The 17,021-nt window shown below is 41.1% G+C and overlaps 2 protein-coding genes across 2 annotated transcripts; both read left to right on the top strand.

The window, feature by feature from the left end:
* Window positions 1-2,324: 2,324 nt before the first annotated feature.
* gjb8 (gap junction protein beta 8) lies at window positions 2,325-6,785 on the top strand. The gene is made up of 2 exons (XM_068737179.1): window positions 2,325-2,450; window positions 4,393-6,785. Exon 2 carries the CDS (start codon window positions 4,412-4,414, stop codon window positions 5,195-5,197), a length of 786 nt encoding a protein of 261 aa, XP_068593280.1. The 5' UTR covers window positions 2,325-2,450; window positions 4,393-4,411; the 3' UTR covers window positions 5,198-6,785.
* Window positions 6,786-10,136: 3,351 nt separating this feature from the next.
* On the top strand, window positions 10,137-15,691 carry gja3 (gap junction protein, alpha 3). Its single transcript, XM_068737167.1, is given in 3 exon segments — window positions 10,137-10,451; window positions 11,498-12,354; window positions 12,356-15,691. Coding segments are annotated over 2 exon segments (1,431 nt in total). The 5' UTR covers window positions 10,137-10,451; window positions 11,498-11,532; the 3' UTR covers window positions 12,965-15,691.
* The last annotated feature ends 1,330 nt before the right edge of the window (window positions 15,692-17,021 follow it).

Below are 17,021 nucleotides of genomic sequence, written 5' to 3'. Positions count from 1 at the left end.
TTTCCGCGTTGCAGATTTCATTTCACAGCGATGTCGTCTCACCTGATTTTTTTTTACCGTGGAGCCGACCTTCTCCACCAGATGTGACCAGAGCAAAGCAAAGCAAAACAAACACACACACACACACACACACACTGCAGCTTTTATGCTTCATATGTAAATACAAATTAGAGGTATGATAAATTGTATTTAAGGCTACATGAATATTGTGTTAATACTCAGGTGGATATTTCTTTATTGTGTCTTTATTACAGTTGTTTGCCGGTATATTAAAGCTCTGAATCACGTTTATCGCACCTTCAATATCGCAGCTGGTAAAAATTAAAAACACATTTTTATTTATTAATTTAATTTATTATATATTGCTGGGTAGCTTGTGAATTAATGAATGAATAAAGCCTTATTAATACAACAGTACATCTTTATATTTATTACTTTTTGTAATCTTTATTTGAGACCTCAAAGTAACTAAAGTTATTAAATAAATGAAGTAGAATTATAAAGTAACCGAATATAGCAATACTGGAGTAAAGTAAGCGTACCTTAAAATGTCTTTATTACTACACGTGTACTTTATTACACGTTTACGTCTGCTTGAGGGTGAATATTGTGTCTTAAAAATACATCAAATGTGTGAATAATACGGTATATTGTCGTGTAACGCAGACAATAGACGTTACTAGGTATATTTAGTGAGATTTGTATCCATAAAGGTCTAAAGTTATGAGTCATACTTCAAGCGTTAAGAGGAGGGAGTGAAGAGAACATGAAGAGCAGCTGCAGGAGCTGGTTAAACGTGTCCACCTCGTACTTCTACCTCTGAGACGTTTACGTTCTACCTCACGTCACTCAATCACAAGAAGAACTTCCACTGAAGTACTACTGAAGTACATTTTAGAGGTACTTCACTTCTACTCCACTACATTTATCTGACAACTTCAGCTACTTTTCAGATTCACGTCGAAACTACAAAATAGAATCAACACACAGAATAAGATACAATAGTGAGATTCATCACAAGTGTTTCCTGTTAGTTCAGGTTGTTGTTGTTGTTGTTGTTTCCACTTTCTCTTTTTAAATCAGGAAATGAAATCACTTTTAGTCAAATTAAAGATTTTTCTTGGAATGTTGTCATAGATACACACACATCCTTCACAAAGACAGAACAATTAAATAATAATAATAATAATAGTCAAATATAATCAATTCAAATAAAATAAATATAACGAGTCAAACACAAGAGAATGCTCTCTGAGTGTAGGTTTTATAGAGGTTTTTTCTCGTAACGTATTTCTCAAAATATTTAAACTATTTCCAGACTTCTCATAAGAACACAGATATGTGGGATATGTTTTGAATGTGAATATATATTGAAAGAGGAGGAAGAGTAAATCATCAACAGGTGTGTGCTTAAGAGTCTTACATTACATGCTTATGTTCTAATGTGTCACCTGGTGCCTGAATTTAGTTTTTTCTTTAACATAAATACAGTTTTCCACCGTAAATTGATGCAGAATGCAGGACATTAAGTATCTCACACACTGTGGTATTACTACTTTTAATTATTAAGTATACGATCTGAGTACTCAAGTCATGATTTTAATTTAAGTCGTGCTCACGTTGGAAAAATATAAAAATGAAGAAAAAAAACGTTAGAAATAAACATTTACAGCGTTTACTCATGGACAGTATTTAAATACTATTTGGAGGTACTTGTACTATTTCCATTGTATGCATCGTTAGAGTTACACAGGGGGAAATGTTGTACTTTTTACTCCACTCGTTGTATTTAATAACTTCAGTGACTTTGCAGATTCTGATCAATAACACAACATATAATCAACACATAAACGAAGATGTATTATTATGGATTAAGATAAGACGTTATTGATAAAGTAATAACATAATGCATCATTAATTATGATACAATCATATATTCTGAAATGAGCCGCAAGTACGTTTACTCAAGTAGAAGTTTGAATGCACTACTTGTACTTCTAACAGTATTTATACCATGTGGTAGTACTTTTTTCTCCAGTAAAAGACTCGAGTACTTCTTCAACCTCTTCCTGTGTACATTAATACATGAATAAAGGAGGTTGAACTCTGAGATGATTCACATCTCCTCCGTGTTTGTACTGTCACAGCGTTTATCTGCTCAGTCATCACGCTCTAAACACAAAGACCGGAGGATCCAGCAGGCCCCACCCTGAGCCCGGCCCCGGACCTGGACCCGGTGCCCGGCTCCTCCCCGTCTCCTCTCTGCGCAGGAGGGACCATGAAAACCGGCTTAAGACTCAGGTGTGTGTCAGTCCGCTGGAAGACGGAGCGCGAGACGAACCTCGTGCAACGAACAGAGAAACTCGTCATTCTGTTGGAGCGCGAGGGACATTCTCTTTTTAAATCATAAGGAATTAACTTGTTTTTACATATAATCTTCACACAAACAGGTGAGTCATTAGTGTTATAATGTTTAGATTCCTTAGAATAGTCCAACAACAACAGCCTACTTATCATATCGATACTTATTATGATTCATATTTAACATAATATGTATATTAAACACGCATTGAAGGTACATTTACTTTAATTGTATCACCAAAAACAGTCTTTTACTACATTAAGATGTTGGTATCTTTAAAATAATTCCTGATATTGGTATTATTAATATACAGATGAGAGGATGTCATCTTCAAATGAATCACTAAAGTACAAGCAGTAGAAAAGTAAAGTATCACAACTTAGTACCCGTTGATGTTATGCTAATAATGATCACATAATATTAGTAGTGTGGTGATGTTTAAAAACCAGATCAGAAGGATACTTTCTGATCTGAAAAGTGCTTCATATAAAGACAAATATTAACTTAACTCCATGTTGTTTGTCTCGATATCTGGCTTTTCAAAATAAGACTCATAGACTTTATAAACCCGGTTGCTCTGTGAATTTTTGACTTTTTTCCCCCCAGAGTCTGTTTTTCATCCCCTGAAATCTCATGTCTTGTTGTCAAAAAGTAACTTTACTCTCTGTACATCGATCAAAACATTAAAAAATACCAAAAGTGGAGATACTGAGAGGACAGAGAGACAAGAGATGCTCCAATCAGGGAGGGGGAAAACAAAGTTATTTAAATTCTACATGATACTGATACAGTTTCAACGATACCGATAATGATCATTTATTAAAGTGGTATTCATGGAGACAACGGCCCCTCACCTCTTCTAGGAGCAAGAACCACTGATTGTATTCTTGTTTGGACTCCTTCTGTTGTTGTTTTGTGCCTCTTTTTTCAGTCGACACACATCTCTCTGTGGTTTTGAGACGTGGTAGTAATTTTGTGTATTTCTGAGGTCTTTTTTTATGTATTTCTATGGTCATTTTCCGTCTCTTTAAGGTAATCTTGTGTCTCTTTATGTCTTTCTGTGGTCGTTTTTTGTGTCTCTTTGTTTCACTCTGTGGTAATTGTGTGTCTTTTGTATTCATTTTGTGTCTCTTAAGGATTCAAGGATCATTTATTGTCATTATGCAACACAGAGATGCACAACGAAATTCTGTTGTAGCCCATTTGTAACAAAACAAAGAAAACAGAAACATTAGAACATTCCTGTAGTGCATTTTTTAGAATTTGCATCATCAGTAATGTAAACGGCAACATCATTTTGTCTCTCTCTGGTCTGTTTGTGTCTCCTTGTTTTTATTTGTGGCACTTTGTGTGTCTTTGTGGTAGTTTTGTATCTCTTTGTGGTAGTTTTGTGTTTCTTTGTGGTAGTTTTGTGTGTCTTTGTAGTAGTTTTGTGTTTCTTTGTGGTAGTTTTGTATCTCTTTGTGGTAGTTTTGTGTGTCTTTGTGGTTGTTTTGTGTTTCTTTGTGGTAGTTTTGTATCTCTTTGTGGTAGTTTTGTATCTCTTTGTGGTTGTTTTGTGTGTCTTTGTGGTTGTTTTGTGTGTCTTTGTGGTTGTTTTGAGTCTCTTCCCGGCCAGTACGTGTCTTTGAGCAACATTTAGAGAGGTTACTCGTGTTGCTGCTGTGTGACACTTAAAAGTCACAAACAGAGCATCTCGCTGCATTTCTATCTACAGGTATAAATGTAGCGCCGCACACCAGGCTACACACCAGGCTACACACCAGGCTACACACCAGGCTACGTGTCCATAGTCATGTGACACGGGTCAGCACAAACATTGTATAAAAGTATTGAAAATGTTTGAAAGTAATGCAGCCAGCCATGTTTTGTGTATACATTTATTATAATACATTTTAAAGGAATCGATACCATGTGATCAGCTTGTGAGTGTCACAGGACTGAGCTCACATGTGCTTCATCAACTCTCTGAGTTTTGGGGTTTTCCTATATATGCTGTTAATTTCCTGCTGAATTCGTTCCCTCTACAGGTCGTCCTCCGTCGCCACGATGAGTTGGGGGGCGCTCTACGCCCAGCTGGGCGGCGTCAACAAACACTCCACCAGCCTCGGGAAGATCTGGCTGTCCGTCCTCTTCATCTTCCGCATCACCATCCTGGTTCTGGCCGCCGAGAGCGTCTGGGGGGACGAGCAGTCCGACTTCACCTGCAACACGCAGCAGCCCGGCTGCAAAAACGTCTGCTACGACCACTTCTTCCCCGTGTCGCACATCCGCCTGTGGTGCCTGCAGCTGATCTTCGTGTCCACGCCGGCCCTGCTGGTGGCCATGCACGTGGCCTACAGGAACCGCGGGGACAAGAGGACCATGCTGGCCTCCAACGGCACCGAGAGGACCACGACGGCGAGCGACCTGGAGACGCTGAAGAGGAGGCGTCTGCCCATCACGGGCCCGCTGTGGTGGACCTACACCTGCAGCCTCTTCTTCCGCCTCATCTTCGAGGGCGGCTTCATGTACGCGCTCTACTTCGTCTACGACGGCTTCCAGATGCCGCGGCTGGTGAAGTGCGAGCAGTGGCCCTGCCCCAACAAGGTGGACTGCTTCATCTCCCGGCCCACCGAGAAGACCATCTTCACCATCTTCATGGTGTCGTCGTCGACCATCTGCATGGTGCTGAACGTGGCCGAGCTGTGCTACCTCATCATCAAGGCGCTCCTGAGGTGCTCGGCCAGGTCCAAGAGGAGGGGGCACTCGATGCAGGACAACAGCCATCTGCAGAACGTGAAGAACGAGCTGCTGCTGTCCACCGACTCGCATTCGACCAGCAAGGAGTGTTGAAGGACAGACATCCGCAGTGTGGGGGGGGTAACCAGAGAAGAAGAGAAGCACATACTGTAAATCCAGCCCCCCAGGCTCTGAATGTAAAGGTCAAGTTTGTTTGTTTGTTAAGTTTAAGAGTTGTCTCATGGGAAGTTGACAGATCCGGCGCAAGGCATAGGCGTTGTATGCAAACGCTGAGGGAGCTATCCATCCCTCCATCCCTCCATCCCTCCATCCCTCCATCCCTCCATCCCTCCATCGGGGCGTCCCAAATGAAATGACGAAAAACTCATTTAAAATGTAACATCATGGACGGGCTTCAATGAGCAGGTAAACAAACGTAACGTACGGAACAAAACACGCCACAAACATCACCAACTCGTAAAGCGTCTAATAGTAATACTGATGGGTTCACGTTGTAGTGACTACTCCTTCTGATCCTACCTTTCACAATAAAAGCCCCCCGATGTGTAAAGGCCTTAATAGCTAATAAACAGCTAGAGTTAAAGTCTGTTACTTCCACTTTAAGTTCATTTGGGAAAGTTGAATGAACTCTTCAAGTGTTTGGGCCTCGGGCACCAAATTGGGAGGTGAAACGAGCTTTTAGCAGCAGATTTGTGAGACTGTGAGAAGTTAAATCACCATGAGAGAGATTAGTTTAGCTGATCCTGGTTCAGCCCTGAGTTTTACCCCGTCAGCAATTGTTCCTTAAAAAGCCTGTTTCAGGTAAAAACAAATGTCTGTGCACCTGTGGTTCATCCACAGCATCAGAAGCATCCCCTCACTTCTCCACACAGGGGATGGCCCGATGGAGGCTGAAGTTGCTTGAACGTTTTTTTTTTTTTTAATCGGAGAAGAATGAGTCTACGCTGACATCTGGTGGTTCTAAGGGGAACCTCGGAGAGCACAAACGCCTTCTTCAGGGCCTGAAGGATTTATCTGGTGATGATGAAGAAGAAGAGGAAGAAGAACAAATGAAGTCATGAGAACTGAAGCAAAAAAAAAAAAAAAAAGCGCCTTTATGATTGTGTTTCTAGTGTCTAGTTTACAAGAGGGGACATTTTAAATGTGTTACAATAAGTGATGAGTGAGTTTTTTATGATCCTGCTGTATTGAATCAAGTGACTGTAGTATGTTTGAACATTCATAGTTTATAAATCCCAAGAAGTGTGTTGCACAACATGAGATTATTCTGATAATTAATAACGCGATGAGATCTGACCTGCCACACAGAGGTTTAACAGACGTGAAGCTGTTGGATCGATGTCTTTTACTTGTTACTGTAAGTGTTTCTGTACGAGAGTCAAGCGAGAATGTTTTGCATATTTTCACACGTGTTGATAAAAAAATATGGACAAAGATGAACGTCTGGACTACATTGTGGATGTACAATCACAGTAGCGTTACAAGTGATATAATAACGTTTATGCACAAAGACCACATGCATGTCTGTAGGACAAACGATGATTTAGGATATATATATATATATATATATATATATATATATATATATATATATATATATATATATGCACTTTTTCCTTTTTATTATTGGTCAAATTGTAAACCCAGTATTTGTGTTAATGCTCTTAATACTGCTTTTTGAAACCCCAGCAGAAACCTGGTATTCCTCATTATTATTATTATTTAATTATTATTATCATAACAATAATAATAATAATTTAGTTTAATAATTATAACATGGTTAAATTTGTATTATTAATAATAATAATGTATTAGTAGTAGTAGTAGTATTGTTTTTGTATTATTATTATTGTCATTATCATTATTATTATTTATTATTATTATTATCATTAATATCATTAATAATACTAATACATTTAAAAATAATAACATTTTTAAATTATTAATATAATTGTATTATTAATAACGATAATAATAATAATAATAATAATAGTTGATTATTAGTAGTAGCAGTAGTATTTTTTTGTATTATTAATACGTTTAATCATTATTATTTTTAGAATTATCATTATTATTTGTATATTATTGTTATTAATATGTTTGTATTATTATGTTTAATCATTATTATTGGCTGAATTGTAAACCCAATATTAAACTCTTAATCCTTCTTTATGAAAACCGCGTCCAGAAGCGGTCCTGCTCAGTCCAGACCCGGTGGTCCTCGTGCGTTATTTGGACTTGTGTTGACCTCCAGCTGGTCCTATCAGCTTTCAGCACGCGCCTTATTTTAGACCCCACACCAATAATCACCTCTTAACGGGGGGGGGGGGGGGGGGTGCTCCAGGAATAGCTCGAGCTGGATATGAGTCACATCTGTGTTTAAAATAAACGATTATAAACGTAACGAGTCATCTATTTAGATGACGTAACAGATGAGGGAGGAGTTTCTTTAAGTGGAAAGTTTAGACCGAACATCCAAAAACACACCAAGTCACGCATCGTCACAGAGAGAGAGAGAGAGAGAGAGAGAGAGAGAGAGAGAGAGAGAGAGAGAGAGAGAGAGAGAGAGAGAGAGAGAGAGAGAGAGAGAGCTCAGACCAATGAAAGGGCTTTCTTTCACCGCGCGCTGTCTGCAACAGAAGACATTCTGATGACGTCACCTTCTGCTCTGACAACAAACTCACGAGCCGACAAGAAATCAAGGATTCAAGAAACATTCAAAACGTTGATTGTGTTTTTGTACGTGAGATATTTTGATCACATTCACACTTTGATCCTTGAAGTAAAAACATAAAAACTAAATGTTTGTACATTAAGTCTCTTCACTTTGTCCTCTTATGATAACATGCATTTTATTATAAGATATGTGTAGAATATTGATGCACATGTTGTCTTTTCTTTCTTTTAATCTGCAGTTTAATTTTTATCTCTCAAAGTTTATTGTAACTGTGAGACTCAAGGGTCAATCCTGCATCTATTGTGACCATTTAATGTTGACTTTTCTCTTCATAAAAAAATGATTAAATAAATACATAAATTAATAAATACATGATTAAATAAATAAATGAATAAATAAATAAATACATAAATAAAGGATTAAATAAATAAATAAATTCAATGAATCTCTGAAATTATATTATTATAAATTGTTAAATTGTAGATGGTTTCACGGTTCATGGAGGTTTTCATGTGATCTTTTTTGGATAACTTCTTAAGTGCATGTTCATGTTTTTGGACACTTTGTGCGAAAGTTTTTTTTTGGGGGGGGGGGGGTTGGCACATTTTCCCGCAACTTTTACGCACAATTAATAAATAATAAAATAACTAAATCCAATGAATCTCTGAAGTTATACTATTAGCTTTTAAATTGTTACATTGTAAATAGTAATAGTTCATGCTTTTGGACACTTTGCACGAAGGTTTTTTTTTTGGGGGGCACATTTTCTGCCAACTTTTTGCGCACATTTAGACGAGTTTTTTTTCTGTTTCTGTGGTTCGAAGGGGCGTGGCGTGACACCGGACAGGCTGATGACTCTGTGGATTCACTCATGCATGGTCACACAATGTGACAGTCCAGACATGGCTGGAACCGGGAGGCAGCTCCGTGTGACCGAGCCCCATCTCCGACTCCAAGCCGCCTCCAAAAACTGACCACAACACAAAGGAGGAACCTTTGTGTTTTGATTTTCTTCCTTGCGCAAAGTTCACGGGTTCACGGGACACAGACCGACGCACCGGCTGGAGACGTCTGTGCATGAATGAGTTTGAGCCACAGATCTGAAGTAGTGGTTCGTTGGGCCGACGGGAGAGGAGACAGGTTCTGGGATCAGGGAGGCAGAGGGAGGGTCGCTGCAGCCGCACGTTTCAACGCACTCAAAACGATGGCACCAGTGATGGCAGATGGATTTGCTTTCTGTATTTAAGTATGACATCTCCGGTCTAAAGGTATGACGGGAAAAAAAACAACACTCTGCTGTCAATCTGTGTTCAAACCGGAGACACTTCTTTTCATTCACTGATCAACTTACAGATGTTGTTCTTTCAGTCTAGTGGAAAGAAAACATCCAGAACACACATTTAGATGTTTGTTGTCTGTAGATTTCTCCTAAATTCATCAAAAGTGACCATTAGATGAAGCCCAATTTGCATATTTAAACATAACATTTCAGAGAACTTGTAACGGAATAGCTGCTGGTGTTGGTGTGAGTGATGAAGTGGTGAAGTGTGATGGTGATATCTACTAGTTCATGTTGTGACCCTCTTCACCTGGAGACTCTTCTAAATGTCTGGACTTTAACTAAACGTCTCTTTAAAGGAGCTTTTCTATCAATGGAGTTTTTCTCACACTCTGATCCAGAAATCTCCACTTCAGTAGTTCTGACATCCACCAACCTTCACACCTTCATTCCTCTCTGTGTGCTGAAGCTTTCTACAGAGGGCTTTGTCCACACACCACTCACACACTCATTTATACACATTTATTAATAACAACATGGAGACAATAGGTTTGTTATGCCTGTTGACGGTATAATACATTCCTTCTGTAGAAGCCTTTGACTCTACGACGTCAACAACATGAATTTACAATCTGGCTTTATCCAAAATTTTGATTTATGTTCTGAAAATGTATGAAAATCAGCTCATATTTAATAAGATAATGCCTCATTTGCATATTTAAACATAAACCTTTAAGAAAACTTGTAACACAAAAAGTAACGGCCTTCATGTGAGTGATGAAGTGGTGAAGTTTCCTGGTATCTATGAGTTCGTTGTCTTTTAACCTGTAGTGTGTCCACTTAACGGTGAAGTAAATGAAGAATGTAATCCGGTCATTAAGAGCAGATTCATCTTTTACTAAACAAGAAGAGAGACACAAAAGCCTGAACAAAGCTTAAAGGGAGTCTGGACTCTGGCACAGTCTGTATTGTCAGCAGGTATGTGGCTTTGTATTTGAACCTGACTGTCTGTCACACAAAATACCACGAATACTTGTGAAACTCAGAGAAATGTCACTTCTGATAATTAAGTCAAACGATGCTTGACTTCATGTCTGTCTGTGGGCTTAATTCCTGCAGCATCAGCGACATTTATACTATGTGTTACACTACTTATTACCAATATGTATACGTCAAACGCCAAACTGTGCTTTAAAAAGTGCTTTAAAAAGTTTAGAAGTGTTCAAATCTGGATCCATTTTGATTATTGCTCAAAGCATGCACAGAACTTTTAATGTGTTTGTTCGTCTCAAAAGGAAAATAAATGACTTTGGTGTTTTTCTGTTCCAGGTGTCGTACATATTGTGAACCCTAGTCGATGGATTTATTACCTTTCATAGCAGAATATTTTAGTAAGTGTCTCCTCTGCTCTGTGTGCTGAATGAAAAGTGTTTGTTCGTTAATTTGTGTTTTAGTTTATTTGGGATTGTTTAAACAAAACAAGCTATTTGAAGACATCAACTTGGATTTTTTTCGGACTTTTTAAAGACTGAATGTGTGAATTAATCAAAGAAGAAAACTGCAAATTGAGTTTTTGAAATGTTAAAAACAGCTTATTTCCTAAATCTGAATTTGTCTCATTGTTTTGATATTATTATCTTAGATTGCGGTAAAACGTTTCGATCCGATCGTTGTTGCTTTAGTGTTACAGTTGACAGCGAGGGAGAGGACGGGAGGTGTGTGTGTGTGTGTGTGTGTGTGTGTGTGTCAGTATTTGTTTCTCTGTGCGTGTGTGTGTGTGTGTGTGCGTGTGTGCGTGTGTGTGTGTGTGTGTGTGTGTGTCAGTATTTGTTTCTCTGTGCGTGTGTGTGTGTGTGTGTGTGCGTGTGTGTGTGTGTGTGTGTGTGTGTGTGTGTGTGTGTGTGTCAGTATTTGTTTCTCTGTGCGTGTGTGTGTGTGTGTGTGCTTGTGTGTGTGTGTGTGTGTGTGTGTGTGTGTGTGTGTGTGTGTGTGTGTGTGTGTGCCACACCAGAGCCCCATCTCTGCTAAATGCTGTTTTCGAACATTATAATGTTGATCTCAGCACATGCCTGCTGGTCAGTGGAGCGAGCAGGTGAGAGAGAGAGACAGGCCCGACACACAGAGAGAGAGAGAGAGAGAGAGAGAGAGAGAGAGAGAGAGAACCAGGGTTCAGTCAAACAGGTGGTCTATACAGTAAACCAGCGCCTGTGTTTGAGGCCAACGCTGTGTTTCGATTTTCGATATCCGACGCCTACGTGGCAGTTTTTCTATAAAGAACTTGTTCTGCTGAGCGTTGAAGAGAAACATGTCCGGTCATCACCTTCGATGTATCCCTTCGTATGTGTTTAACGTGAGGCCTTAACGTGACACGTGTTCAGACCAGCTTTGAGTTTCTTTAACGTCCTTTTCCCTTCTTCTTCTTCTTCTTCTTCTTCAGCCTGTACTTTCTCCATAGGCTAGAAATCTTGAAGCATGGGCGACTGGAGCTTTCTGGGGCGGCTGCTGGAGAACGCTCAGGAGCACTCGACGGTCATCGGCAAAGTCTGGCTGACGGTCCTCTTCATCTTCAGGATCCTGGTGCTGGGGGCGGCGGCCGAGGAGGTCTGGGGCGACGAGCAGTCCGACTTCACCTGCAACACGCAGCAGCCCGGCTGCGAGAACGTCTGCTACGACGAGGCCTTCCCCATCTCGCACATCCGCTTCTGGGTGCTGCAGATCATCTTCGTGTCCACGCCGACGCTCATCTACCTGGGCCACGTGCTGCACATCGTCCGCATGGAGGAGAAGCGGAAAGAGAAGGAGGAGGAGATGCGCAAGGCCAACAGGTTCCGAGAGGAGAAAGAACTCCTTTATAGAAACGGTGGAGATGCGGGAGGAGGAGGAGGAGGAGGCGGCAAGAAGGAGAAGCCGCCAATCAGGGACGAGCACGGCAAGATCCGTATCAGGGGGGCGTTGCTGCGTACCTATGTGTTCAACATTATTTTCAAGACCCTGTTTGAAGTGGGATTCATTTTGGGCCAGTATTTCCTCTATGGCTTCCAGCTGAGGCCCCTGTACAAGTGCGCACGTTGGCCCTGCCCCAACACCGTTGACTGCTTCATATCGAGGCCCACTGAAAAGACTATTTTTATTATATTTATGCTTGTGGTGGCTTGCGTGTCTCTTTTGCTGAATTTGTTAGAGATCTATCACCTCGGATGGAAGAAAGTTAAACAGGGCATGACGAACGAGTTCGCCCCCGACCACGAGTCGCCGCGCCGCGTCAACATTGCGGAGCCCGAGTGTTTGGCCTCGGCCTCCAGAACTGCCCCCCTCCGGCCTCAGCTACCCTCCCAACTACACGGACGTGACGGCGGGCAGCGGGGCGTTCCTGCCGCCCGCGGGGCCGGCGGCCGCGACGGCGGAGTTCAAGGTGGACGAACTCCAGCGGGAGCAGCCACTCCGCCAGCCCTCCCCTTCCTCCCACTACTACATCAGCAGCAACAACAACAACCACAGGCTGGCCACGCAGCAGAACTGGGCCAACCTGGCCACCGAGCAGCAGACTCGGGAGATGAAGGCCGCCACTCCACCCTCCCCATCCTCCTCCACCAGCACTGACAAGGAGCAGCAGCAGCAGCAGCAGCCCATCGATGCTGCGCTGCTCCCTCCAACCAGCAACGCCGGCAGTAACGCCAACTCAACCGCCACCGCCGCCTCCGGCAGCAGCATCGCGTCCAACGCAGGCAGCTGGAGCGGGGGGAAGAGCGAGCAGGAGGATGGCCACATCCCCACCACCACCACCACCACCACCACCGTGGAGATGCACGAGCCTCCGGTAACGGTCAGCACAGACCCTCGGCGGCTCAGTCGGGCCAGCAGGAGCAGCAGCATCAGGGCCAGGCCGAGCGACCTGGCTGTCTAAATCTCTTCAGCCCCAACTTCCCCAAAACACTCCTCGAAAAAAAAATCCACTAAAACAAATAAAATCAGAAAAAGGCAAAGTGACAAGAGACGGGAAAGCAGAATAACCCCCAAAAACGTTTCGGTTAATGTGAAAAGAAGTCGTTGGTTTAGTGCAATCGGTGAGTTGCAGAGTAGTTTTTCTTTTTTTTTTAATCTTAATTTATGCACACAAAATGTGATCATGCAGTGCTATGAAGTCAGGAAGGCTCCGCCCACAGACGTGGAGGCAGCGAAGGACACTGTGACGTCCTACTCGTGTTTCCTTTAAAGGGGGGAAGATCTCATGGTGTCTTTCTACTTTTATTCTTCTTTTTGTCGAGCCTAAAGGACTAATTATTAGAAATGAAATGTCAAAAAACAATAACTGGATACGTTTTTTTTTTGTTTGTTTTATCTGGACTAAGCACAGGTTGCTGTACAGTTATTCGACGTTTAGCCAGACGATTCGCTCTTATATCTCGTGGATCATCATGTGTCCGGATTCACACTCAAATCCCCGGAGCACGTGCGCGTGAGGAGCTTCACATCGACCGCTCGTCCCGGCGTTCGTCCTTTGGACCTCGGAAAGGTCTTTTGCTGCAGCACTTCCTGAATCTTACCAAACGAACACCTGCTGTGTTAAACGTCCAGGAAGAAAGGTCATCAACAAAACCTCACGTGCAGCATTGTGCAGCCCTACAACTCACCGATTCACCGGCTAACTCTCACGGCAACGCTTTGGGTTTTTACCCGCAATCCATTGCGGCGCTTCCAGCAGAGACTACGAAGATTGAGATGGAATGGATAGCAATGGACTGATGTGATATTCCCAGAGTCCTTAGAATAAACTGTGGTCAAAACTGCAAGTGGAAGTCATTCCTGTGATGCCCAGAATGCACCTGGGCCTCTACGAGCACTGCTTTGTCAATAACACACGAGATTAAAACCTTCCCACCATGCTGTTAGTTAACCAAAGAGGAACATAGTCCCTCACCTCTGTCAGCGTGGCCTTCAGTCAACATCTCTGAAAAGAAAAACGCTCTCTACTTCCTGCACAAATCACAAAATATTGCCTTCAAAAAACATAAAGAATAAATACTCTCCTTGTTCATTGGTTAGAATCTAAACAGATATTTTTTTATTTTTGTTAGATTGTCGGCAGATATTTTTGCCCTCAAACTTACAACCCCCCCCGACCTTAATGATTTTCACCGTCACACACATTTCTCGTGCTTCTTTATTGGTTTTATTCTGAAAAGTGATATTTTTTTAAATTGAATTTTACTCATAAATTGTCAGTTTGTGATTGCTATACGATTAAAAAAAGAAGATGAAACGACGCGGCGTTGCGATTATCAAAGCATCGCGGGGCGGTCGGCCTTCGACGGCTTCTTTTTTTTTTTTTTTTTGTGTTCATCTTGATTCTTAGAGATCTTTAGAAAACCCAAACTTTGAACTGAATTCATCAGCAGCCGCGGTCCTCCTGTCTCTGTTGTATTACTGTGCTGTTTGGTTCATTCACAACCCAGGCACTCCCTTAACAACCACCTTAATCCATCGTATTATCCTGTGAGTTCCCCTCTGAAGCAGAGCGAGACAGTGAGACTGTATGAAAACTGCATTGGACAATATTGCACTCACAGGGCATAACAACACAATTAAGTTATTTTATGTTTGTGCAACAATACATTTCCTGCAGTTAACGTGCAGGTTAACACACTGGAGTAAGAGCAAAATGGTACCCGCTGTTTTATTTTCATTTTTAGAGGGGGCTGGGGTCACAACATGATGGTACTGTAAGAGTATCGGTAATGTCTCATACTCTATGTCTTCTATATTGAGTTGCTTAAATGGCATTTAGTGCAAAGAATACACATCTGCACAACGCATAAGTAAAAGCAGCCTTTCCCAATCTATGTTGTTCAAAATCACAAAAAAAACAACAACTTTGTAATCTGCATTTGTTTTTGATCCCTAAAGTTTACATTTTGGTAGTTGATAAAGATTTGCACATTTAGGAAAGAAAAATTGCTGTTCTACAATGCTAATATTGGTAGTGGTAGAGAGAGAGAGAGAGAGAGAGAGAGAGAGAGAGAGAGAGAGAGAGAGCGAGTGTGACGAGAAAACTGCCAAATCTATTATCCTCAAAGGAAAAAATGTCTTAAAACTAAAACGCAGTGGCTCTTTGCAGAAAAGGCAGTATTAAAAAAAGAAACTTGTTTATCTCGAGCTCAGATAACGATGAGTTTGAAGATTTTTTAATTTTTTTTAAAGGCAACAGCGAGAGAGAGAAAAAAACATTTGTTTTTCTGTGTGTTCACTCAGTATGTTCTCACTTACGATCGGGACTCATAAGACTCCGCTGTTGAGACAATGTTAGCTGGGTAGCTGGCCCTTCCCTCGCCCTGCATACGAAGCCCTGACAGGACGTTGTGTTCAAAGCCTGTCGTCCCCTCCTAAACTCTCTCCTCTTACATTTCATGCAGAGCATGATGTCTCTGGCTCGTCAGGGAGTACAGGAACCATCTCGTCAGGGAGTACAGGAACCATCTCGCAATGCTCCGAACAGCAACCTGTTTCCAATGCTGTCTTAAACAAGAGAAGTGCCTTGTGTATGAATGATTCTTTTGTAAGAACAAGTTGATGTAAATGTTAATTTACCTCAAATGTTTACAAAACTGTTACTAAATAAATTTTTTGTACCATATTTGTTGTTCTTGCTTTTTGCTTTATCGATCAAACGAACATCATACGCAACTCCTAAAGACCTTGACCGTAACTCGTCCTGAACAAAAACATTCCAGTTTTAAGGTTTAACAATAGTACAAAAAATACATCAAGTACATCAAAATGTTCATTAATAAATAAGAGTTGAATTTTAGGCCTCAGATAAAAGGAAAATGTTCAAACAGCACTTCATTCCAATGGTCCTGAACGATATTTTACTGAAGTAACAGTAGTATCAACAGTGTAGAAATACTGTTATGAGTAAAAGTCATGCATTCAAAATGTTACTTAAGTAAAAGTATGTACTACTAGTGTGAAAACATTACTTAATGTATTTGTTAATGATATTTAGTTTTATTAATCTGAATCTGCGGAGTAAATGTAGTGCAGTAAAAAGTACAATATTTACCTCAGATGCAGTGGAGTAGAAGTATAACGTTGTATAAAATGCAATACTCAAGTGAAGTACCTCCAAATTGTACTTAAGTACAATTGAAGAAAACCAGATCTACGTAAAAGAAGACAACATTGGGGTAGCAGAAGACCCAATCTGGGTAGATAGAAGAAGACCAGATCTGGGTAGAAGTTGATCAGATCTGGGTAGATAGAAGACCAGATCTGGGTAGAAGACAATCAGATCTTGGTAGATAGAAGAAGACCAGATCTGGGTAGATAGAAGAAGACCAGATCTGGGTAGAAGACGATCAGATCTGAGTAGATAGAAGAAGACGATCAGATCTGGGTCGAATAAGACCAGATCTGGGTAGATGGAAGACCAGGATCGAATATGTATTAAATAACTTGTTGTTCTAAGATCAGTATTGTTTTATTTTCATATATTATTGCCACTTACAAAATCCATCATAACTATTTTTTGGCAGCATGTGGCTCTTGATGTTTTTGGCATTAATCTCTTTGTAGACTCTTTGACCTCCGACCCCCCACCCTGCATTCCAACGGGGAACACCAGAACATCAGAACATCAGGGAACACAATGCTGAGTCAGAGACCTCACAGCCAGGCCCACTTTATTACCCCATCCAGCAATAATTGAAATGAGACGGACATGTCAGTCTTGCACCCGAGAGTCAAACATCGATCATAAACTGCATCAAGAGCCGAGTGATAATTTACAACACTGTGCGATACATGATAGAGGTGGGTGAAATGTACAGCTGCTGGGAGGGTTTGTTTTCATCTTCGGGCACAGTGGGCATCAACAAAGCAACGGACAAAGAGAATGTTTGTACTGAATGGGTATACATGAGATCTCATGTTTGTGCGTCAAGTACGGCATTACAGCAAACGTG

The sequence above is a fragment of the Cebidichthys violaceus genome, unplaced genomic scaffold (genome assembly GCF_023349555.1).
Source record: "Cebidichthys violaceus isolate CVI_PGR_0920_01 unplaced genomic scaffold, fCebVio1.0.p SCAF_11, whole genome shotgun sequence".
Classification (NCBI taxonomy): Eukaryota; Metazoa; Chordata; class Actinopteri; order Perciformes; family Stichaeidae; genus Cebidichthys; species Cebidichthys violaceus.
Note: the sequence above shows the minus strand (reverse complement) of the source record. Positions and strands in the feature narration are given on the sequence as shown.

Bases quoted from the DNA above. Each gene is read 5' to 3' on its own strand.
- gjb8 (XM_068737179.1), top strand. From the start codon at position 4,412: ATGAGTTGGGGGGCGCTCTACGCCCAGCTGGGCGGCGTCAACAAACAC.